Below are 27,292 nucleotides of genomic sequence, written 5' to 3' on the forward strand. Positions count from 1 at the left end.
TTAAATTCCGCGAGATTTGATTTTTTAGGGATAAAAAGTTATGTTATGCTCCTCTAACTTACAGTGACATTCCCATTAAAATCGATTCAGCCGTTTCAATGATTATCCCCGACAAATAGACAAATTGTCAAAATTGTTTGTTGTTGTGGTATCGTGTAAATACCCAACTATAAAAAACACACTTATCGTGGAATCTCACTTAAATTTTATTTATAATAGATATAGATAAAAATAAATTATATTAAAGTGTGTTTTCTGATTGATGATACAGATGATAATTCTTAACATATTAAGGAACATAATTAAAGTAGTTTACATAATTTTGTACCTAATTTGTTATTGTGAAGTATCAAAATTAAAGATAAATAAAATACCATATAGCAAAATAATCTCAAATCTAAAATTAAACTCAAATATTTGTTTATCACTAATCTTAAAATTTGGCAACATTTCACATCAATAAAAATATTGACAAAATTAGCCACAAATTTGTCTCCAAAGAATTTTATCTCAAATATTCATTATACTGAGTCATCTAATGTATGTTTTATGGAGAATAAAAAACTTTACATCTAATATTATGCAAAGGAATAATCAAAGCGAAAATATTTACGATGTGACTCATCGATAACGTCTTCCGACAAGAAATGAACTAAGATATGAACAATTTAAATAATAACATTTCCATAACGACCCATTATAGAAATAGCGTTAAGGCATATTTATAATCCTTGTAAAATTATCTTCCGTTAAGACATATTATCTTAGTCACTAGTTACATATTTTATTTTATTAGAATATTTATCATACGACATAATGATATATTTATATATTAGTTTATTTTATGATATTTATAATTATTATATAATTTGTGTATTATGGTTTATGTATTAGTGTGTAGTTATTTGTATGTATGTATATGTACAATATTATTACGTACACACCACCTACAGTTGTCCTAATAAGTTCCTAAGCCTAAGGTTGCCTGGAAGAGATCGCTACTAAGCGATAAGGCCGCCTTTTGTATTCTACTATTTCTTGTGTTTCTGTTTTGCTTGTTTTCTTTTATTTTTGTGGTGTACAAATAAAGAGTATTAAATAAAATAAAAATAAATAAATAAAAAATTCATTTATTTCTACTGTTCAATTATTATCGCAATTTTTGACGAGGCGTAAGGTGATCTATGACTCTGAATATTGTATATTTTATGTAAGTTAATTATATTACATTTAAGTAAATAGGACTTGGAAAATATTCATGGTGATTTAGGTAATATTACTTGAAAAAAATCTTATTATCGCAATCAAACTAATAAATTATTAAGGTGAAAGTTTGTGTGTAAGTATGTTTGTTCCTCTTTTACGCTGCGGCTACTGAAGCGATTTGGCTGAAATTTGTAATGGAATAGATAGATGTAGAATGATGATAGACGCTATGAAAAACTAAATTCCACGCGGATAAAGTCGCGGGCGTCCGTTTGAATCTAATAAGTAATATAAGGTTGTATTATTAGATTTATTTTTTAATAATAAAAATAAATTTTTAGTCCAAATGTGGAAACTGGGTAGTGTTACACCCCCGTGCATAGTTAATGAACTTAACATCATCATCCTAAGCCCACCATCGCAAATTGGAGTAGCATTGCGTGTTTCTGTCCCATATCTAGTGTCCTATAAATGATAAATCTGCTTTGGATTCAGTGGATACCGTGCTATAGCTTGGCAACTTGGTTCGTAACACTCCCGATGGACCGCGCGGGCCGGGGGCGATGTAGTGATGAATGAAAACCCCACGACTGATGCACCTCACTTCCCCGCACACACGGTTTCACACCCGCGAAGTCTTTCCCCCCGTCGCCCGCATATCATGGGAGTATCATCAACGAACTTGCAAGACTATACTACGCTCTTAAGCAATTTTGGTGATTTTATTTAGAAATGTATTTACAAAACTGTATTTTAAATTTTACCAAAATCTTTTATTTTTTAATAGCTCAAAAGTAATTAAGGACAATAAACGCTATCACAAAGTACAAGATATTGGATAGAAGCAGGCGTTACTTTGCGGAAGTTCATCATGATTATATAATGATTATATTTATTTTGCTATCATTTGTGCAATCATATCAACGTGCAATTGCAAAGACTTTGCAATTGCAAAGTCTTTGCAATTGCACGTTGTAGAGTCAACATCTCCTGAGGATGCTCCGGTTTCGGGGTGAAACGTACGTAGAGAGTATTTTGTCGGACCTGGGTGACGTTGTCGCATGGGTTCGTCGACTTTTCGCGGATGATAGCAAAATAAATAAATCATTATATAAGTACAAGATAAACACACTCTCTCAGCTACGAGTAAGTAATATTGTTCTGTCAGGGCTGTAGCTGCAACGTGCTTATGTTTAGATGTTTTATTGTTGACAAATTGTGGCTTGACTAAGACCCTAACATGGCAAAGTGCCGCCTCATCCTAAGATGAACGATGCCGTAAATACGTGTAAGTACCACTACTAACTATATAGCAATCAAGACACGAGAATTTCAGAGTAAATTATAATAAATTGCTCACTTTAATTAGCCTACCATTTTAGTCAGCTTCAGGAAAAGCCCAACGCAACATTTTGCTGTAAGAGAAATCATCAACACATTACACTTATTAATGGTTTTCTTCACCCTTGTTAACTTCCACGGTTGTGTAGGTAGACATTTGTAAATTGAGACATTTGTATGCTAAACAACAAATAACAGTTCTATTTACGACGAGCTAACCTTTGAACATTAACTGTTTCATATAAGGCTTGAATATTCGCCTTAGTTAAAAATACTTCAATGGGCTATTACTTATTCTACTAATGGTTATTAAGACTGTTGGCGAAACTTTTTTGGGAGTGATTGGCATTCATTATTAAGGAGTACAATTATATAATTCCTTTTTTATTTAGGACTTGACAGGTATGAGGAAAATTTAAATGATTTCTATGAATTTATCATTTAAATTTTCCTCATACCTGTCAAGTCTTAAATAAAAAAGGATATGAGTACCAGATCACTCTTTCGGGCAGCAGTGAACAAAGTGAAATTAGCCTTAATGATTGCTGACCTCCGATAGGAGATGGCACTATCAGAAGAAGAAGATCTATGAATTTATTCGATTAATCGTCTAAAAAACTTCAATGGGCTTTTATTTACTCTACATATGGTTATCGACGAATCTTTTGAAAAATTTGCATTAATTATTCAGGAATTCAATTGTTTTTCAAACTAAGCTTTATAGTAAGTTATGTTTACAATGAATATGTTAGATTTGGTTTATTTTGGATCACTGATTTTGGTTATTTTTATTTAGCAATAGTTTGTAAGTAAGTTTTAATATTGTGTGCGTTACAATTATTAAACAATAAAACTTTCTCAATTCATTTTTATTAACTCAAAATCAATTTGCTAAAATTTCATTCCAATGCGAATATTTAAACAAGCTAACCGACATTTTTAGATATTTTTAATCATCCCATAATAGATATTTTACGAAAATCAACTCTTAGGTATGATTTTTATAATAACAATGATACTGTGATGGACCTGCCAATGCATAGCTTTAAGCAATGTGTTAAAAAACATTTACTTAGTCGAGGTTACTACAACATTGATAAGTTCCTTAAAGATAAAAGCGCTTTTGAAAGCGCGATTGATTTTGAGACTTAATAAAAAAACAAATGAAAATAATTAATAAACTTTAGTCATAATCATATCCATCATTCGTACGCACGTTACAAATCGGATTCAGTTTTCGTCGCTATAAATCGAGAAGTTAAAATCTCAAATCGAAGAGCCAAATCAGGTCCGTCTTTCATTGGGGCCCAATAAGCCCGTGATCTCATTCCGATCCAGAAGCTGTGATTTATCGTCAGATTACTCCGCCAGTGACGCAAGAGACCACCCGCCCATGACTGACACTCCTTGCTGATGTGAGATAAGGCCCACCGCACATTCGCTACTTTCGCTTTAAATTCGCTCAAACAATCTGCAAAAAATTGGATGTTTATTTGCTACTTTGTACATGCGATAAATGTCTTAAAACATGTAATTTAAAATAATAAATTAAATATTCAATTGAAACAAGGGCTCTAGATTTCCTTATGAACATTAAAATATAATTTAATTTGCAATTATTTACAAAAAAGAGATGATTTTGAGTCCGCCTAAAAACCCAAATGTTATGCTTACCAAAATATACTTAAGTAATGCTTATTTTTGAATTAGAAGACACGGTTTTGCCCATGTATTTATTACCTGAACCAACGAGAATACCAGGTTATAACTTTGTTACTCGCTGCTAATGTAGCTTTCCAATAATTAAATTATTAAAAACCGCATTACAACAAAAAAAAAATCAAATTAAGAAGACGTTCTGAATTGACCTTTGATTTGTAATAGACCCTAATTTAATCCAATTTCTACATACATATGCAATTTAAGGCTCAAATCTCAAAAAATGGGACCGTCCTGGAAGTATACCCTTCCAAACAAAAAAGAATTGTCAAAATCGTAGAACATCTTTCTTTTTGGAAGTCGGTTAAAAAAAATGTCATGTCTTTCAGTCATGCGACAACGCGGCTGCGCGACACTATATGTCTGTGAACTACTTACCTCGTGTACGGCCGGCTTAATAGTCCAAATGATACATTCTTTACACGCTGTCGATTCAAACACACGATACGATTGCTGAATGTGTGTTTGAACATGTTGACCACGGAAACTACCTATAAATCAGAGACACGCCCGATTAAACTTTGTAAAACCAATTGTTCAAAGATATCACTAAAATTTATTGTTGTCGTAAATCATAGATTAAATTTAGCGAACGATCAATAATGAATTAAAAATGTTAAGCATTTTACAATCTGATTTTATAGCTGATATAAAAAAATTGCATCTTAATTAATTGCTGCTTTAAAACTTACGAGTAATATATGTAATATAGTAATATAGAAATCTATACTAATGTTATAAAGCTGAAGAGTTTGTTTGTTTGTTAATTTGAACGCGCTAATTTCAGGAACTACTGGTCCGATTTGAAAAATTCTTTCAGTGTTAGATAGCCCATTTATCGAGGAAGGTTATAGACTATATATTATCCCCGTTTTTCCACGGGAACGGGAACCATGTGAAACCGTGGAGGCGTTTATCTTTAAAATAAAGGTAACCATTTGGTATTTTGATAATTAATCATATAGACGCCTACTGAAATATTTAACTTTGTCACTGTCGTTATATGTGAAAGGTTTAAACATATTATACCAAACTAGATAATAATAATATATCTAAAGGTTTGCGAACTGGAAAAATTCCGTCATTGTTTCCGATCACGATGTAATTGATCAATGTCATTGCAAATTAGGTAGTACATACCTACATCTACAGTCTATGATTTGTATCTGTGTAATTATATGTAATGTGGTATTATTAATATTATAATTATCTCTCATTTTGTATGACGATATCTTATAGAATAAATTTTGAGGTCAATAACATTTTTTAAGTTACAATTGTAAAAATTGGTATAGGTTCAGTACCAGAAAAATACTAAAAATAATGTAACTCAACATTCTACCCTAAAAACACTTAATTTTTTTCTTTAAAAGGGGTTGAAGTTTTTTTTAATATTAACCGTTTATGTTTTGAGTTAACTATATTTTAGTATATAGAGGATGTCTCGTAATTAATGGATAAAACGCAAGTAGTATATACACCACCTTCTTTTCTAAAACTAACACGAATAGTTTTCCAAAAATCCCTCCCATTCCAAAAAATCGCGGGCGTCCCCTACTATATAAAATAACCTGATGTTTTCTATAAAAACCACGTACCGTTTAAATTATCCTAACATGCTTTATAAATGTTTCATTAAATTTTACTTAATATAAACATTTTTACTCTTATTTTATTAACAACACGCCATGCGGTTTTACCAGCGCGGTTCACGTTTCGGTAGGATTAAAGCTTTCCTCGTTAAATGGGTTATCTAACACTGAAAGAGTTTTTCAAATCGGTCCAGTAGTTCCTGAGATTAGCGCGTTCAAACAAACAAACAAACAAACTCTTTAGCTTTATAATATTAATCGTAGTATACTTTTTTAATGAATACGCGAAAAAAGTGTATTCGTTTTTATGTCTTAACGAAATAACTTTCCAATAATATTTTTTTAATTGTTATTTCCTAACATCTTATCATGTAAAGAAGACTCAAGAGTTCGAGACGTCCTATTTTTATAAACGCCAGTGCGAACTGAAATATTACGCCGGCAGTGTAAACATAATCCCGATCGCGTCAATGTCAACACGAGTTAAGTGTAATTGAAACTAAACAGATAGTGTATTTTTACAAGGAATTCAGCAGATAATTCTGAAGTCGAAACTAAAGCTAATATCTACACTAATATTATAAAGCTGAAGAATTTGTTTGTTTGATTGATTGCGAATCTCTGGAACTACTGGTCCGATTTGAAAAATTCGTTCTTCTGAGCGGTACAGGTGAGTACCCGAGTGAATAGTACGGCGTTTACGGGTAAAGCATCTGTACATGTGTACAAAAGGAATTACACAAATGCCGTAATAAATGACCTACTTATATTGAGTCGACGAATTAAAAATTTGTACTGACTTCCGATACCACTACTTTAGTACGGCACTAGGTTTTTCGACATTTTTTTAAATCATCTATAACACTATAACAAAGCCGTACATTATTAATACTCGTAATTCATCATTAATTGTACCTGAAAAATTCCACTCACTCGCGTGCCTACTCACCTGTACCGCTCAGAAATGACGGCATAGTGCTCAGAGTTATTTTCTGATATAGTAACAGTCTTCTAAGCGTTATTCACGTTGGTTCATTTTACAGGTAATTTTTTTCAAGGGCTTTTAGTCTATCAATGTGGAGATGAAATGAAATAATATAACAAAGTAAATAATAAATGTTGATACCTCCTGTTGATTATAATACCACTACTAATAATAATTAATATTGTATTCAAAGGCGGAAGGATGAATGGATCGCTATTGTCAATGTATTTGCATAATATGTATTGAGTGTGAATGTGAATGTGCAGAATAATTATTAATGACATGCAAAGTTTTGTAATAAATGTTGTGCCATATTGCTTGTAAAACTAATTTAACTCAGGATGTAGGTTTGGTTTTTTTTTTTTTATTTCATTACAGTCTGATTAATGGTTTCAAACGCAAAGATGTCAAATATCCTAATTTATATTACAATGCGTTGTGCGTTTGTTTGTTTGCTGGTTTGTTACGCTTTAAATGTAATACAACCAGCAGTAGCAATTCACAAACGAAATTACCTATATCTTTTTTTTATTTTTAAGCATTTTTTTTATATCATCCGAAATTGAGCCGAATAAAAAATATTTATACAGGGTGAAAAGTAAGTTATTATAAATAAGTAAGTATAATAAAGGCTTCACGACAAGTGGTTCATAATTAGGTTTGTTGTAGAAGATAATTATGTTACAGAATGTTATCTATGAATTCATAACGGTCCCCTACCCAACACTTACAAGTAACTATTACGCCAGACGCATCGTAAAAATATTCGTCAGAGGACACAAATTAATATATCATTCATATCTCGAATAGGTACAGTTAGGGTAGACGCACATTGACTTACTGAAATAGGAAACAATTATTTGATACTATGGGCATTTTCTTCCGTTTTTTCTTTTTTTGTGCTATTTATACACTTATGCAGATGACAATACGTAGGTCTACAGAGTGCCTAGTGGCAGTTTTCAGTGTTTTCATACTGTGACGATCGCATAAACATAAACTTGAATTTCTGAGTAATTGAAACAGTTGTGCATTAGTGCCACTAGATGGCCCCGTTTCAATTCTTTGAAAATTATTTTTACGTATACGCAGCGCCGGACCGAGGTAAATTTTAGAATGGAGCGAGATCCAATTATGGCGCCTTTTCTGTTTGCTCCTAACATTATATACTAGGGACGTTTGAAAAGTTCGTAGCCTAACGTATATCGGAATGTCATACATTTTTAACCGACTTCAAAAAAAGGAGGAGGTTTCTCAATTCGACCATTCGATTTCGATTCGATTCAAGCCGTTTAAATCATAAAGATTTTAACTGGATTTTCAGACACTTCTTTCAGATACGGCTTTAAATTAACACAGCACTAACTTGGTACCGCCTTCAAACTGATCAGAAGATAGCACATACGATGTTATGTTTCGCTTTTAATTAATGAAAACTTTTTTATGATATAGTAGTATATTATAAAGTGCGCGGCCAAAGGCCGCGCGTTTTTTGCGCTTAGGTAAAATGCTCAGCCATAGTCACAGTCGGAAGCCCTATTTTAAACCTCTGGCCGAAGGCCGGTGCAGAATAAAATTCGCGGCCGAAGGCCGCGCGTTTTATGCGCCTGGGTAAAATGCCCAGCCATAGTCACAGTCAGAAGCCCTATTTCAAACCCCCGGCCGAAGGCAGGAACACAATAAAATTCGCGGCCGGAGGCCGCGCTTTTTTTGCGCTTGGGTAAAATGCCCAGCCACAGCCACAGTCGAAAGCCCTATTTCAAACCCCTATAGGTGCTAGTAATACTCACCTATACTTACCTTACCTACCTACATACTTGCGACCGCGTGGAACTCGTTCTATCACGTCACGGCGCCGTCCGCCTGCCCGTCGATTACAGAAGGAAACAGGAACACAGGAAAGGAAAAAGGAAAGCACTTTATTATCAACAAGAGAGAAATAAAACGCAAGACGTGTAAACACGTAATAATAGTTATTGTTACGTACCTGCATTGTGTCAGAGAATACACTATGCACTGGAATTTATCTGAGCCCTACATGGTGGCTAGAATATCTTCGTGGCTTCGTGGCTCGTGGAATGTTCTTGAAACACACTGTCTGCACTGCACTTCACTGAACGTCCACTCGCTGCCGCGCGCCGACTGTGACTGCTAAGGAGCGGGCGAGCTGTGTCGAGACCGCGAGAGGCGCTCCGCGCGTATTGCCGCATATGTGTGTGTAAACCATTTGCATGTCTGTGTACATGGATTGTTGTGCGACAATACCGATATAACTCGCGCGCGTCTCTTTATTTGTGAAGCAAAAATGTATATATTAGACTAAGATTGATTCAAATAAATTATTACATTCCGATTAAAGAATCGTGTCTTTCACTTGAACTCCTGAGCAGCGAACCTTAAACGAAAACTCCTACAAATGGTGACCCCGACGGAAGAACTCTCAGAACTCGCAGCAATATCACTGAAGTCCCGCATCCCTTTATTCTGGCGACACAGACCTCGGCTATGGTTCGCTCAGTTCGAGTTTATAATTGCAAGTCAGAAGCTCGGCGACGAAGTAAAATTTCAATTCGCAGTAGGTCAGCTCGAATTATGCGACATCGAACAAGTCAGCGAAATTGTTTTGGACCCACCAGCCACTGGAAAATACGAAGCCTTGAAATCTAGATTAATATCTATATACGAAGAGTCTGATTCAAAGCGGCTTCACAAAGTTATGCACGAAATGGAACTTGGAAATCAAAAGCCTTCCCAATTGTTAAGGCGAATGCGAGACGTAGCACAAAAATTATTTCCGGAGGAAACATTAAGGCTCTTATGGATCAGTCACCTTACACAAGCTGTACGGACCTCATTTACGATGAGCAGTGAAAGTAACTTGGACAAACTCGCTGCAACGGCAGACAAGATGACCGAACACCAAACCTCCGAAGTTAACGCCGTGTGTCAACCATCAACATCATCACAGGTGGCCAGCGAAGCGGTTCTAACCAAAATCGAAGAGCTCTCCAAAGAAATCGCAGCTATCAAAATGAATCAAGCACAATACTCTCGTCGACCTCGCCGATCAAATGCTCATCGCCCAGTTACACCACAGGAAGGAAGTTCAAGCCAAAGAAGATTATGCTACTATCACCGCCGATTTGGAGACCGAGCCTATCGCTGTTCATCACCTTGCAATTTCAAGACGTCGGAAAACTAGCTTCGGCGCCGACGGTGGCGAACGTCGGTGACCCTGGTACCAGCAATCGCCTAAGTGTCTACGATCGCACCAGTAACGAAAGGTTCCTCGTGGACACAGGAGCGGACATTTCCGTTTGGGCTGCAACACCGCGAGACAAGAAGAAAACAGAAAACGCCTACAAGTTATTCGCGGCAAACAACACCCCCATACGCACCTACGGACAGAAGAAGGTCACTCTCGATCTTGGCCTGCGGCGAAACTTCACCTGGACGTTCGTGATAGCAGATGTAAAAAATTCCATACTCGGTGCAGATTTCCTTCGGTACTTCAAGCTCTTAGTGGATCTTCACAAGAAAAAGTTGATCGACGATACTACGAAGCTCAGCATCGATGCAATGGCGGTGACATCCGGTGACAATGAGTCCATACGCATTATTAGCACCAAGCAACAATACCACGACATTCTGAAGCAATATCCTGACGTCCTTCGCCCCATGTCACTGAAGCAGCCGGTGAAACATGAAGTCGTCCATCACATAGAAACAACAGGCCCGCCGCTTTACGCTCGCGCCCGCCCGCTGCCACCCGACAGATATGCCGCCGCTAAAGCTGAATTTGATCGCATGGTGGAACAAGGGATCTGCAGACCATCAAAGAGTCCATGGGCAAGTCCTCTTCATATTGTGAAAAAGAAAGATGGCAGTCTACGAGTATGCGGTGACTACAGACGTCTAAATGCTGTCACCATTCCGGACAGATACCCGATACCCCGCATTCAAGACTTCACGTACGCACTACACGGGAAGAAAATCTTCACAAAGCTCGACCTCAAGATGGCGTACTACTGGATACCTATGGCCAGTGAAGAAGACGCTCAGAAATCGTCGGTGATCACCCCGTTTGGAATGTACGAGTTCACTGTCATGTGCTTTGGATTAAGAAACTCAAGTCAAACATTCCAACGTTTCATGCATCAAGTGCTAAGAGGAATTGATAATTGTTTTTGCTTCGTGGACGACATCCTGCTATTCTCGGAAAACGAAAATGAGCACGAGAAACTACTACATGAAGTCCTAGAACGCCTCAACAAATATGGAGTGACACTGAATATTGACAAGTGCGAACTCGGCAAAGATACAATCAATTTCTTGGGGTATGAAGTCTCAGAAAGCGGTATAAAGCCACCCAGAGAACGGATCGACACAATATCATCCTATCCAAAACCGAAGACCGTCATGGAGTTACGCCGATTTTTAGGCATGCTTAATTTCTATCGAGACTGCCTACCGCACCAAGCAGATCACCAGCATGAACTAAACAAATTTCTACACAATAAGAAAAAGAACGACAAGACGCCTATTGATTGGACGCCTGCAGCAAACGAAGCTTTTGAAAAATGCCGCCAAAGCATTACAGAGGCTACTACGCTGAGTTATCCTGTATCCGGGGGAGAACTAGCAATAATGAGCGATGCTTCAGAACACAGTATGGGCGCAGTACTCCAGCAGAAGATAGAAAACATATGGAAACCACTAGCCTTTTATTCAAAGAGCATGAGTGAGACACAACGAAAATACAGTGTGTATGATCGCGAACTGCTAGCAATATACACAGCTGTGAAACACTTCAGAAGACTCATTGAAGGCAGCGAAGTAACTGTGTACAGCGATCACAAACCCTTATCTTACGCGCTACACAGACCTGCGAGCAGCAGTGACACACCGCGTCGTGAACGTCAACTACATTTCATCAGCCAATTTTGTACGAGTATCAAGTATATCAAGGGCGAAGAAAATCCAGTAGCAGACGCGTTATCAAGAGTAGAAGAGGTCAAACTAGCAGATGTACTCGACTACGAGAAGCTCGCCATAGATCAAGCTGGTGACATCGAGTTACACAACTTGAAGAATCAACCTAACTTAAAGTTCGCCGAGATCTCACTACCTGGTATCAACAAACCAATCACATGTGAAGTTTCAACATCATCCATTCGTCCGTATCTACCCAAGGCATACCGTTACGTCGCCTTCAAAGCACAACACGGGCTATGTCACCCAGGAGTAAGAGCGACACGGAAGCAAATAGCATCAAAATTCTTCTGGCCTGACATGAACAAAGAAGTAGCAACATGGGCAAAAACATGCATCGACTGCCAACGCAGCAAGGTTCATCGGCACATTGTCACTCCCCTGGCAGAGTTCCCGTCTTCTCAGCGCTTTGAACATATTCACATTGACGTCATCGGAGCCCTCAAGCTGTCAAACGGCTACAAGTACTGCGTCACAATAATTGACCGATGCACCAAGTGGCCGGAAGTAATACCAGTACAAGAAGTCACTGCAGAAACTGTTGCAAAAGCGCTATACGATAATTGGATAAGTCGTTTCGGAGTCCCATTAAGGCTCAGCAGCGACAGAGGATCGAATTTCGAATCAGCACTTTTCAACGTCCTGATGAAAAGATGGGGAATCACAAGAATACATACTACAGCCTATCACCCGCAAGCGAATGGACAAGTTGAGCGATTACATCGAACACTAAAGGCAGCGCTCATGGCTCGCGGCGCAACAACAACATGGTCAGATGAAATACCTACCGTATTACTGGGGCTACGAACTGCACTAAGAGAAGACAACAATTTAAGTCCTGCGCTAATGACCTACGGAACAACGCTTCGCATACCGTCAGACTTTTTCGTACCTACACAGTCGAAAATTGAAGACGCAGACTACGTGCGAAGACTTACAGAGACAATGGCATCGCTGACACCTACAAAACGAACACCAGAAACACGGGCAACATTTGTACACAAGGACCTAGCAACATGTACACATGTATTCGTACGGAACGATACTGTACGAGCACCGCTAACACGGCCGTATGACGGGCCTTTCGAAATATTGAAGCGTCACGAGAAGTACTACAAAATACAGTTGCCGCTGCGAACAACAGTTGTATCATTGGATCGACTAAAGCCTGCATATCTACTAAATGAAGATGAAGATAGAGAGAGAAAAAACACGAAAACAGCGGAAGGCTTTAAAGAAAATGTAAAATCTACACTAACAAAGAATATAAAAAAAGGTCCTGGATTCGTTCCTACGCCTACGCCTACGCCTATACCTGAACCTACCAGCTACGTCACGAGAAGCGGACGTGTCGTAAAGAAAGTTGTACGCTTCACTTGAAAGGGGGTCATATAGGTGCTAGTAATACTCACCTATACTTACCTTACCTACCTACATACTTACGACCGCGTGGAACTCGTTCTATCACGTCACGGCGCCGTCCGCCTGCCCGTCGATTACAGAAGGAAACAGGAACACAGGAAAGGAAAAAGGAAAGCACTTTATTATCAACAAGAGAGAAATAAAACGCAAGACGTGTAAACACGTAATAATAGTTATTGTTACGTACCTGCATTGTGTCAGAGAATACACTATGCACTGGAATTTATCTGAGCCCTACATGGTGGCTAGAATATCTTCGTGGCTTCGTGGCTCGTGGAATGTTCTTGAAACACACTGTCTGCACTGCACTTCACTGAACGTCCACTCGCTGCCGCGCGCCGACTGTGACTGCTAAGGAGCGGGCGAGCTGTGTCGAGACCGCGAGAGGCGCTCCGCGCGTATTGCCGCATATGTGTGTGTAAACCATTTGCATGTCTGTGTACATGGATTGTTGTGCGACAATACCGATATAACTCGCGCGCGTCTCTTTATTTGTGAAGCAAAAATGTATATATTAGACTAAGATTGATTCAAATAAATTATTACATTCCGATTAAAGAATCGTGTCTTTCACTTGAACTCCTGAGCAGCGAACCTTAAACGAAAACTCCTACACCCCCGGCCAAAGGCCGGTGCAGAATAAAGTTCGCGGCCGAAGGCCGCGCGTTTTTTGCACTTGGGTAAAATGCCCAGCCATAGTCACAGTCGGAAGCCCTATTACAAGCCCCCGGCCGAAGGTCGGTGTAGAATAAAGTTCGCGGCCGAAGGCCGCGCGTATTTTGCGCTTGGGTTAAATGCCCAGCCATAGCCACGGTCGAAAGCGCTATTACAAAGCTCCGGCCGAAGGCCGGTGCATAATAAAGTTCGCGGCCAAAGGCCGCGCGTTTTTTGCTATATATCCGGTCTTAATGAAACAAAGCCTATATGTTGCCCTGGACTATGCTTAATCTATTTGTGAAATCCGCATCAAAATCCGTCCAGTAGAACCAGAGAATAGCACGAACATACAGACAGAAGGACAGACAGACAGACAGACAAGAAAATTAAAAAAAATGTTTTCGTACTCAATTATGTACTAGTACCTATAGAACCCGCGTGGGGAGTGGCGCTTGGGCGCCCCTGAGATCGCGGCACCCGGGTGTAACGCACCCCATGCACTACAGGTAAAGACTCTAGCTCACGTAGCGCTCGGGTGCAATCATCACCGTAGCGCCCCCTAGTACCTATAAAACCCGCGCGGCGAGAGGCGCTTGGGTGCCCCTGAGATCGCGACACCCGGGTGTAACGCACCCCCTGCACTATAAGTAAAGACTCTCTAGCTCACGCAGCGCCCGGGTGCAATCATCACCCTAGCGCCCTCTATTACCTGTATATACCCAGGTTAAAATCAACGCACTCCCTGCACCATAGGTAAAGAAAGACGCCTCTATTAGAAGTAAATTCACGCACATCGCGTTCATCTCTTCGCTTTAAATATAGACGATCGAAAAGAAATAAATTTCTTTTCGATCTTGTCTTTACCATTTCGGCGCCCCCTAGGATTTGGCGCCTGGAGCGACCGCTCCGTTCGCCGTATGGACGGTCCGGCCCTGCGTATACGCAATACTCCCACTCTGGTATCTAGACTCTGTGCTTGATACTCCAATCAGATTCTACCACCGGTTCGGAAGGCAGGTTCTGCTGAGAAGATACCGGCAAGAAACTCGACAGTTGCTCTTTTGAAAAAGTCATACAGTATTACAATTTACATTTGATAACAATTAAATTACAATTTCTTATAGTTTTATTTCCTGTGTGAAGGTGGAAGCTGATCCAATGGCCTCCAAGAACCTTTGTTCAACCGTTGAACGGATGTATAGATGAAATTCGACACACAAGATGGATTATAGTCTAGATTGTCTTAAATAACAAATGGCTTACATTTTATTCCGATATTCCAACAGTAACAACAGTTCAGTTCACTGCTGGACATAGGCATCTAGGACATATGCTGGACTCGAGCGAACGTGATAGAATCAGAAAGGAGGAGATCCGCAGAAGTCACTGATATAGCTCAGCGAGTCGCGAAGTTGAAGTAGCAATGGGCAATAGTTCGAAGAGCCGATGGACGTTGGGGTCCCAAGGTGCTGGAATGGCGACCCCGCACCGGAAAGCGCATTGTTGGTCGACTCCCCACTAGGTGGACTGAGGACATCAAGTGGGTTGCAAGTTGCAAGGGAAAACTACTGAGGGCCTAGTGGCAGTTTGATACTGTTACTGTCACGTAACGTAAACGCGAATTTCTAAGGAATTGAAACTGCGCCATCTAGTGGCACTACTGCACAGCTGTCTCAATTCCATATAAATTTGCGTAAACGTCAACGTGATAGTAACAGTATGAAAATATTGAAAACTCCCACTAGACACACTGTTAGTTATTTTATAAAGAGAGCGCCGGCAAAAATTATATATTTAACAACCGGTCTTAGTAGTAAACGAGCGGCCCTTAGATCGTATCTGTTACTTCGTATGCGTGGCGCCAGCTATCGGCGGCATAAAGAACACGCGCGAGTGTGACGGAAATTATAATTGATGCAATAAACATGTGACACGGATTAGCCCTTTGTTGCTAATCATCAATATTCTTTGTTCTGACGACCTGACTGCTTTTACGTTTTGTCTTGTCGACAAGCTTTTAATTAACTTGCTCTGTTATGAATCAAACCTTATAGCTCCCGCAGATACCATAAGACTAAGAGGGTCGACAAAATCGCACCTTAATCGGCCAACTTATTAATTGAACACCGATTGTTTCCGAATTGAGATTCGCTTTCGATACGCACAATTAAAAAGTCCAACTAAATTAAAAAAGTAAATTTTGTAATGTCGTCCACTTCAGGAATGAAAAAAGATATCAAAATTACTTATTTGACGGGCTTCGTGGCGCAGTAGTATGCGCGGTGGATTTACAAAACGGAGGTCCGGGGTTCTATCCCCGGCTGGGCAGCTTGAGATTTTCTTAATTGGTCCACGTCTGGCTGGTGGGAGGTTTTAACCGTGGCTAGTTACCACCCTACCGGCAAAGACGTACCGCCAAGCGATTTAACGTTCCTGTACGATGCCGTGTAGATGCCGAAAGTGGTGGTAAATTTTTATCCTCCTCTTAACAAGTTAGCCCGCTTCCATCTTAGACTGCATCATCACTTACCATTAAGTCAGATTGTAGTCAAGGACTAACTTGTAAAAAAAAACAAAATCATTTCGCTAATTAAAAATATTTGCCTACTCAAGTGACTTATAACCTTCTCGGTTAAAGACGTACCTCCATTTGTCTTAAGCAAAACTTATTAATTCCTGATCCGTATGATCGACAAGGAGTTACAATTACCATATGCGTTGGCTTAAGTCAAATAACGGTTTCCTTATGGCAGCTAAAATTAGTTAAATGCTTATCTCTCTTGAACTTCATCTCCTGAAACGTAATATGAACTTAGTTTGATTGACAGAAGCCAACGAATGAATCATTATTTTATGTTAATAGGGAGACCTTTTCTGGAGTATGTAACTGTATTACCAATCACGACAGTGTCTACAGTTTGTTTCTAGTTGTATTTATTTATCGGAAATAATGAACTACATTTTTTAAGAATACGCCTATATCTCGGTATTCAGTGATGTTGAGATATTAACTACGTTTGTGATTGGATTAACCGCTAGCAGAGAAAGTTGGGGAGAAACATGGATGACATTTCTTCCTTTATCATCGAGAAGTCTATTTTCTATGTAGTTTAAAATTTACTTAAATCTAGTCTATTGATATCATTAACGACTAGTTAGTAGCATAGCAAAAGGATGCTTACAGATTTTGATAGTATGCATGAGAGAGCTATGCTCTGCGTGATCGAATCAGAATCAATCGAGATCCACAGAAGAACTAAAGTCGCGAAGCAGAAGTGGCAATGGGCGGGACACATAGTTCGAAGAGCCGATGGATGTTGGGGTCTCAAGGTGCTGGAATGGTGTCCTCACACTAGAAAGCGCACTGTTAGTCGACCCCCCACCAAGTGTACAGATGGCATCAAGCGGGTTGCTGGATGCAGGCGGGTCACGATCGTGATGTTCTGAAGTCCCTACAAAAGGCCTATGTCCTGCAGTGGACGTCCATTGGTTGATATGATTATGATGATGATTCTAGTTTGGTGACACAAACCGGTCAGAGCTGTCAAACTTTGAAAAAAGTACCTCTTATGAGTTAACTATCATCTTAACATCAGGTGGCGATGTAGTCAAGGGCAAAAGAAAACAAGTATTACAAAATAAAACTTTACTTAAATTATATTATTTTTGACATTTAATAACTCAATTCTAAGTGACACCTCTAGTTAATAAATCAATACGTCAACTTTACAAAGTCGTAAAACCACTAAATAAAAGAGTTAAACAATATCAAATTAAAACTATTAAAGAAGTTTCTAGCGTTATAAATAAATAAAAGAAACATAATACTGTTTATATAATATTGACAGACAAGACATCACAGGAATAGCAATATCGGAAGCGATAATTAGGTCTATTCGGTCCAGATGGGATTGAATGCGGTAGAATTCACATCCTTGTCATTACACGCTACGGAGGCGATCCGGAATTCAATTAGTGCACCAGACGTTTTGTAGCTAAATATGTTTAAAGTAAACACAACAATAAAATATTTAAATTCAGCCGTAGAAAAATACGAGATTATTTTACTTAAAAATCTACTTAAGAAAAATTGTTAGAAAAAGTAAAATTCTCTTTATCTTCATCATTATTATGGTCTATGCTTAATAGCTCACTCAAGGTATCTCCTTATAAGAGGGAGCATTTGTAGCTTATACCCACTAAGATGATCCAATGAAGATTGGCGGGCATTAGATGATAATGTTTGACCCCATAAAGATCACTATCAGATGCTAATGATAATGATTGACTCCGACAGCTTAACGTGTGTTATAGATAAGTTGTCAGAACTGCTGATGTAATACATAATACATTATAATATTATCTTAAGGAATAGGTATCATCATCATCAACCCATATTCGGCTTATTGCTAAAATCGAGTCTCCTCTTAGAATTTGAGGGGTTAGGCACAAATACTCCACCACACTGGCCTAATGCGGATTCACACACGTAGAGAATTAAGGAAATTCTCAGGTATGGAAGTTTTGTCGATGTCTTAGAGTCACGTTAATTCTCGAAATTCATATGGAACCTTGTTTGCCGAAAACGCTCACCAACTGAGCAAATAATGTATGACACATAGAAGATCCTCATTTAGACAAAGCATTTGTTATTGTTACAGATTCCTCACGCTGTGTCTGAAGCCGCTAACATACGCCCAAACGAGTACTGAAGTTGGACTGCAAGTAAGAACTATTTTAAACATAAAACTAGCGAACCCGGTCAAGCTTTGCTTTGCCTTATGTGCGCTTCTTTCCTACTCCTACCCTTCCCTATCCTTACCTTAAAAACTCCGTAAAAACCATCGTCGTACTTCAGGGAATATTCTTAAATAAGCATTAGCCAAATCAGTTCAGCCGATTTTCGAGATTTTTCGAGATTTGAGCTTAGCAACACATTTAATTTTTTTATTATAGATTAATTTTTTTATTATAGATTAGCTCTAGTTCACCATGTTTTGAATGGCTTTCTAAAGGACTGGGCCTCTGTCCTTAAAAAAATGCTGTTTGGCTTGCAAGAATAATCATTCTATTATATGAAATCAATCGACAATATGTATTATTTTGCTATTACCGAAAAACCCACAAAATCAAGAAGCAGGATTGAAAAGATGGCACGGCTTACACCATTTCTCCCATTCATTTGGGCTTGTCTAATAATAAAATTAAATTTCCTACGTAAAATAATAGTAGAAGTTCCAATACAAATATTTACACATTTGAACACAATTGTCGATGATTATCTCACTAAATTGATTGAACACCATTCGTAGTGGTTAAAGGTCGTCAATACGGATTTGTGTATGACAAAACACTCATAATATTAAACAGAAGTAATGATCGTTTCGAAGGTAGGTACACCTTCTACCGTTGCCCTTCAATGTCATATGACATCAATGTCACAATCGCTCAATCTCACTTGTTTGTGGAATCACTAACCGGAGAAATATAATTGCATACATCCAATCCATTACAACAACATATAGAATTGGATAAATGCTAACACAAAATATTTGGATCTTACAAAATGTTTAAGGTTTCTCCCTTAAACATTTTGTAAAATCTCAGTAGCTTTTGATCACGTGATGGAGTTTCTATACGAGCGGACAGGTATGATAAATACTTGTAAGAAAATATTCTGGAAATGAATGATTTTGAGTTTGAACGGTCTGGTGATGGTTTTGTCGATAACATCTTTATTATGAGTGGATGAACATTTATTAAAAAGGTTGAATTAGTCTTTATTTATAGCTGTTGTGTTAAATTAATGACAAACATTAGGTTGACCTTTTCTGGTGTTTACTATATGTTTAAAATTACTGCTTATGCTTGAATGCTTATTAGTATATATTTTTTTCTAGGTTATTTTTACAACTTGGAAATAACAATTTTAATGGCGTGTTTTATAGTTTCATCAATCGATTAAAGACTGATTAGACTGATTCAAAAGAAATAAAGACTAATTGGTAAAAGTCCTAGCTTAGGATTTCTCCGCGGACGAAGACGAGGACATCCGCTAGTTTATTCTAGAAATAGTACGAACATTTAAAAAAAACACTATGACATGTAAATGTCTTTACTATAGCCCTATTCTACTCACCTATTGTAATAATGAAATGAGATTACAACCTAGTCGAATTTAAGTGTCTGTTTGTTGAGTTGCTAAGCGGAATTCTTTACTTATGTCAATGACCCATCAATGAAGGTTCCAATCAATAGAAACAGTCTGGACAATCAAACTGAAGGTTTTTATGACTTCGGTATGTATATTGCTTTTTTATTAATTAATGGAAGCACAGTTAGGTAACTAAACGAGGACATTTTTATTGAGTACAAGTAATTAACGTTCATAAAAATGTTTCGCCTGTGATTTTGTCATTTTGTTTACTAGGTATATTTTATTTATAACTTGTATTTACAGCTTTAATATATTGGATAGTGCGTCACTTTGTGGAAGTTCATTATGAACTAATATTATAAAGCTGAAGAGTTTGTTTGTTTGTTTCTTTGAAAAATTCTTTCAGTGTTAGATAGCCCATTTATAGAGGAAGGCTATAGGATATATATAATCCCCGTATTCCTACGGGAACGGGAACCACGCGGGTAAAACCGCGCGGGGTCAGCTAGTTATGAGTAAAGAATATTTTACTTTCCCATTGAACTCCACGATTTATCCTGTTACTCGGATTCAACGTCACCCAGATCTGAAAGATAATCCTCTACATACGTTTTACTCTGAAACCAGAACATCCTCAGATGTTGAATGTAGAATTATTTTGATACAATGTTTTTAACTACTCGTAGGACACATAATACCCAAATAGGATAAAAATATATTATAAATAATAATTACAACAGTTTTGTATTGAGAACTCAGAGAAGAGAATGTATTTTATATGAAATGCACTTCACTAGTTTCTAATGTATCCTGCGAAGTGTTGGTGTTTTAAGCGATTGTTTTCTTCATAATATGCGGCCATCAGCTCGATTGTCAACAGTTACTATATAAAACGTTTCATTTGATTTACATGTGATTCCAGCAACCACAACTGACGCAACCGACGCAACCGACGCGAACGAACGCAACGACGTACGCGTGGAGTTCCTGGGGCGTGTGGAGTGCGTGCTCGCGTACTTGCGGCGGCGGCGTCTCTGTGCAGGAGAGGCATTGTCTACCGAGAGATACCACTAGGTGAGTGAGGCATTACTGTAGATAGTTCCTGGGGCGTGTGGAGCGCGTGCTCGCGTACTTGCGGCGGCGGCGTCACTGTGCAGGAGAGGCATTGTCTACCGAGAGATACCACTAGGTGAGTGAGGCATTACTGTAGATAGTTCCTGGGGCGTGTGGAGCGCGTGCTCGCGTACTTGCGGCGGCGGCGTCACTGTGCAGGAGAGGCATTGTCTACCGAGAGATACCACTAGGTGAGTGAGGCATTACTGTAGATAGTTCCTGGGGCGTGTGGAGCGCGTGCTCGCGTACTTGCGGCGGCGTCTCTGTGCAGGAGAGGCACTGTCTACCGAGAGATACCACTAGGTGAGTGAGGCATTACTGTAGATTCCTGGGGCGTGTGGAGCGCGTGCTCACGTACTTGCGGCGGCGTCTCTTGCAGGAGAGGCATTGTCTACCGAGAGATACCACTAGGTGAGTGAGGCATTACTGTAGATAGTTCCTGGGGCGTGTGGAGCGCGTGCTCGCGTACTTGCGGCGGCGGCGTCTCTGTGCAGGAGAGGCATTGTCTACCGAGAGATACCACTAGGTGAGTGAGGCATTACTGTAGATAGTTCCTGGGGCGTGTGGAGCGCGTGCTCGCGTACTTGCGGCGGCGGCGTCACTGTGCAGGAGAGGCATTGTCTACCGAGAGATACCACTAGGTGAGTGAGGCATTACTGTAGATAGTTCCTGGGGCGTGTGGAGCGCGTGCTCGCGTACTTGCGGCGGCGTCTCTGTGCAGGAGAGGCATTGTCTACCGAGAGATACCACTAGGTGAGTGAGGCATTACTGTAGATAGTTCCTGGGGCGTGTGGAGCGCGTGCTCGCGTACTTGCGGCGGCGGCGTCTCTGTGCAGGAGAGGCATTGTCTACCGAGAGATACCACTAGGTGAGTGAGGCATTACTGTAGATAGTTCCTGGGGCGTGTGGAGCGCGTGCTCGCGTACTTGCGGCGGCGTCTCTGTGCAGGAGAGGCATTGTCTACCGAGAGATACCACTAGGTGAGTGAGGCATTACTGTAGATAGTTCCTGGGGCGTGTGGAGCGCGTGCTCGCGTACTTGCGGCGGCGTCTCTGTGCAGGAGAGGCACTGTCTACCGAGAGATACCACTAGGTGAGTGAGGCATTACTGTAGATTCCTGGGGCGTGTGGAGCGCGTGCTCACGTACTTGCGGCGGCGTCTCTTGCAGGAGAGGCATTGTCTACCGAGAGATACCACTAGGTGAGTGAGGCATTACTGTAGATAGTTCCTAGAGCGTGTGGAGCGCGTGCTCGCGTACTTGCGGCGGCGGCGTCTCTGTGCAGGAGAGGCATTGTCTACCGAGAGATACCACTAGGTGAGTGTTACATACTTCCTATCCAAAAACTAGTAAAACAAAGACTAGTATGGGGGCGTCGTGATTATTTGCGAGTGTAGACCAGTTTTTGGGCAGACAGCACAAAAGCGCAGCAGTGTGAGCAGCAGCGAGAGAAGCATAGGAACATAGAGCACAGCCACACGGCTGCGACATAAACTGTATTTTTAAATATTTTCCTCGGCATAATATGAGCAATCTTGTCTCTAGTTTCCAGTCAGTTAGCTTCGCAGCAACGCTTCAAAAACATCATATTTTTGGACGAAGGAAATTACGAAAATTACTCTTTAAGTTAGGTCTTCATCTATAGCTACGAGTAGCTAATATTACAAGAAGGTCGTTATTCCCTCATTGAACTCAAACTTGTGATTTAACATCACCTGTATACATAAATGATAACGGATGTCCGATGCTCTGGTAAATGCTGGTAAGTGTATCTGAATAGTTTAGTGGGCATCTATTTGAATTATTGATCAGAGCATCGAGCTTGGATAATATGTGCTGCATTTTTTTAAATTCTTCGGTTTCAGATTATTTATTACATAGAAAAAAAGTTTTAATAAAAATAATCAAGGAGTAAATAAACCAAAAGTGATAGTATGACACAAAATGTTGACAGCTTTTACGTAGGAGTTATAAAATCTTGTGTTTATAATAATTATACCTACCTAATTACATTATTGACTAGCATACACGTTGTGGTTTCACCCGTTAGTTCTCTTGGTAATATGGAAATAAAATATACAAGCTGTTATCTACTTGGTGAACATATAGATTTCTAATGGCGAAAGAATTTTTCAAATCAAGCAAGTAGTTTTTTATATAAAGCATAAATACAAACAAAAAATCAAATCTCCTCTTTTATTAATTTAGAAAAGTATGGGTGTAAACAAGTCATTACATTTTGTAAATAAAACATTTAATAACCTTACAAAAGCCCGTAGGGTTAGTAATAAATTGACATGTAATGAACCAAAAAATAATCTCAACACCCATCCAAAGCAGATACTTATAGATAAAATTAAAATATATCCTTTACAAGACTCCCACTAAAAACCAAATTCGTGTTTGACACGGAAAACAAACAAGTCAACGCTTGAGGAAGATTAATGTTTTTTTCTTTACGTTTGATACATTGCTCGTGAGCTATTGTCTTAATTGTTTCATCATTAGGGCCGGTACGAAGTGTAATAAGATAAGCTTAGTGATAACGGGCTTTTTTCTTTCTTAGATTTTTAAGCCGCTTATTTAAGTCACGGAGAATGTTTTTATTTTATTATGTCTTCCGCCCGTTCCTCTTAGCATACTGGGGATAAAATATAGCCTGTGACACTCAGAAATAACGTGACTTTCTAGTGGTAAATGATTTTTCAAAATCGGGTTAGTAGATCCAGAGCTTACCCCCTCCGGAAACCTACCTCTTTACTAAATTGGTTTCTGTAGATTAATATACGAATAAAGAATCCAAATATCAATGACACTTTCAATTGTGTCATTGATATTTGGATTAAAAATGCAACACTGCTCGATAAAAAAGTGTCATGTTTCAAAATGCTGTTGTGTGAACAAATACTTGGGAATGCATTTGTCGTATTTAAACACTTTTTAATGTCCGTTTAAATAAATGTCGTGCAAATGAGGCTTTACTTATTATAGAACGTCTGACACGTAGGCTATGGTTTTTCACTAAACAAGAAGTGTGTCATTTTCTTGTTCCATCAATTGTTATAAGGCTCGCCACGGATCTTTATGTTTGTGAAGTTAGCTGCGGAATGAGTATAGACTCGCGGTCGCGTCTAACCGGCTCTCCGCCCGCGCCATTTATACCGTAATTGATTCATTGTGTAGGCACCTGTTGCTAAATTCACAAACACAATATTTCGTGGCGGGCACTGTACACCACTCTATATAAGATCACTTAAAACGTACCGTTAATATAGCTAACTAAACTAAAAGCTAATAAATAAGTAAAATTCCAATAAATGAAGACATCCAAGCACAAAGTTCAATTGGTCAGCCCTGCCGCGAGAGGCAGGCATTGATCATAGATCACAATGATATCTAATGATACGGCGCGTGATCTACAAAGGGCCTGTGCCCACCGCGGGAGAGCCTTCCAGTTTCACCCTACTATAAGTTCTCGATAATAGAAATCGAGTTTTAGTCGTTTTCCTGTCGTATTAAAAATCATCATTGAAAATAAAAGAATAACTATTTATTCGTCGTTAATTCGTTTTTATTGACCGTATCAGTAATTTTTTTTTATGAATCTTATATTCTTCTATATAAATCTATCATATATTCTTTACTATAATGTCCATACTATTAAGGTACATAGTAATTACTTTAAAAAATACCCATTTTGAAACATTACAGTTGTGTTGTATTATTAATATTTATTCACCTAGTTTTGAAGGTAAAAATATATTATGTTTACCTTTAGAACCTATTTTTTTTAAATAAGTAAAATGAGTAAGCCAATAGAGAGATATAGTATGCTACATACTCGCAACTTGAAAAAATAATGAATGAAGTGGTAAAAACGATAAAATGAGGTTTTAAATTACAAAACTTATCTCACGTTAGATAAGATAAGAAAACATACATCGACTTAGGGTAGTAGGGGTAATCAAAATGAATTCAGTGTGAGAGACGACACGGTCTGCCTTTGTGTTCGAGATATCATAATTTACCAGCTACATCCTTTTTATTACATTGAAAAAATAAATATCAACTAATTTACAATTTAGTGGGTGAGATCCTTTTTTTGTGGATAGTTAAAATGCGCGGTAGTTTTGGAAGTCAATTTTATTAAGTTGTAGCTTTTTAAAGGGTTTTAAGCAACGATATTTTTGGGTTTCAGTATGTTTGAGTCTTTAAGTATCTAGGTTTTATTGATTGAATAATAATAATAAAATCATTTTCATCAATAATATTTTCATTGTGATCTGCAGTGATGGAGCTCCTTCACTTTATTCATGTAATTCGTTTTTTTTTCTTTAGTATTTTACACCGCCATAGCTTGAGGAGTCGATCCGGGTTTTTGTTATTAACATAAATTTTAGTATCGTTAACGAATCAAACTATATCGTCAAAGCTTAGAGCATCGTGGTAGAAAATATTATAAAGAAACATTTAAAAAAAAACAATATAAAAAAATCTTTTCTGCAAATCGCTTTCCTAAATGAGAGATGTGATATTGTCCTGAAAATTTTTCAACAATATTCGAAATTTACTTCTTATCTTTACATATTTACTACTTAATCATTTGTTTTGTTTAAATTTCTGTGTATACCTACTCTTAGTATCTACTGACTAGTTCGTTATCAACCCATATTCGGCTCACTGCTGAGCTCGAGTCTCCTCTCAGAATGAGAGGGATTAGGCCTTAGTTCACCACGCCCAATGCGGAATGGCACACTTCAACACACGCAGATAATTAAGAAAATACTCTGGTATGAAGGTTTCCTCACGCCTCCTTCTCCGTTTGAGACACGTTATATTTAATTTCATAAAATGCACACAACTGAAAAGTTGGAAATGTATACCCCGGACCAGATTCGAACCCACCCTCCGAAATCAGAGGCAGAGGTCATATCCACTGGGCTATCACGGCTCTTATTTACTTACTGACTATAGTACTGAAAGGTAAAATAACAGAAAAAAAAACAAAAATCAAAGTTTATACCTAATACAAACAATGATATACAGAGAAGAATTGACTAAGAAAATTGGGATTAATGTCGTACGTAATCAAGTCTGCACTTAACAAACGTTTGTGTTGGCTAATCATAGTTGATAAATGCTGCATCTAACCTTTTCTAGGTTAGCGAGGTCCAAATTAACCACCATCACTCACCAACTGTTAGGGAGTATGCACATCTGGTGATACGTCAGCGATTGGTTGAAAAAGACTTACTTTTGACCCTAGAGTGAACATGACAAGCTTTTATACTACTATGCAGACCACACTATATGATATAAGATAAACGGAAGTCTACGATCAATTAATTACGTCTTCGATTCCCTAAATCATGCATGAGGCTTTTGAGTCTAAGAAGCTAAAATGACAACCCCGTACCAGAAAATGCAGCGTTGGACATGGGGTTGTCCAACAACTTCCTGTAAGCAAACAGATATAAAGAAGGCCTTTGTGTAGTAGTGAGAGATAAAAATGTGGATGATGATGACAATTAATCCTAAACGTATTAAGTACTTATAGGATTGTGGTAAACAATAATTTCACACAGTCGACGAGTGAAGAAGAAGAAGAAATAATACTTTATTGCACACAAACAATACAATAATAATCAAAAGCATACAAAATGAATAGTTTACACTCAGCATGCAAAGGCAGCCGTATTACTATAAGTAATCTCTACCAGGTAACCCCTGACAAGTGGTTTGGAAAGTAGCGAGGAAACGAGGCAGAGAGATAGTGTGGCAATGTTACTCGTCATACCCCACGTCAATCATCATGCTAGAACGTGCTGCCCACCTCTCTATTTTGTCGGTTTTTTGATTGCGAATAAAATACGGTACGTCGCGAATAGAGCGGTATGCAGGCAGAGAAGAAACGCCAAGAACTTAGGAAAAATCTGCAAATTGTTCATCGCTGGTTCAAAGCCGCCAAGCTAACTAACCGCCAGATGTGGACGAAACCTTACAATAATAGTCAAATACAAACTTAAAGCTGATAATGCTAATCATAAAAATTTAGTAGTAGAAAGTCAGTTAATATTACAATACACAAATCGTTTGCCCAGTTCCCTAAA

General features: G+C 38.6%; 1 protein-coding gene and 1 long non-coding RNA gene across 4 annotated transcripts in view; one reads left to right on the plus strand and one right to left on the minus strand.

The window, feature by feature from the left end:
* The window catches only part of LOC112045145 (thrombospondin type-1 domain-containing protein 4), a 202,843-nt gene that overhangs the window by 76,359 nt on the left and 99,192 nt on the right, over positions 1-27,292 (plus strand). For all 3 annotated transcript variants that reach the window (XM_052887915.1, XM_024081228.2, XM_024081229.2), the window contains exons 3-4: positions 18,576-18,639; positions 20,994-21,145. In XM_052887915.1, the coding sequence (XP_052743875.1) occupies positions 18,576-18,639; positions 20,994-21,145 (216 nt within the window). The remainder of the gene's footprint in view (positions 1-18,575; positions 18,640-20,993; positions 21,146-27,292) is intronic.
* On the minus strand, positions 3,413-9,438 carry LOC112045147 (uncharacterized). Its single transcript, XR_002886790.2, has 3 exons — positions 8,831-9,438; positions 4,645-4,757; positions 3,413-4,018 (listed from the first exon to the last, which is right to left on the minus strand). It is a non-coding gene; the product is annotated as an uncharacterized LOC112045147 (long non-coding RNA).

Source organism: Bicyclus anynana, chromosome 20 (genome assembly GCF_947172395.1).
Source record: "Bicyclus anynana chromosome 20, ilBicAnyn1.1, whole genome shotgun sequence".
In the NCBI taxonomy this organism is placed as follows: domain Eukaryota; kingdom Metazoa; phylum Arthropoda; class Insecta; order Lepidoptera; family Nymphalidae; genus Bicyclus; species Bicyclus anynana.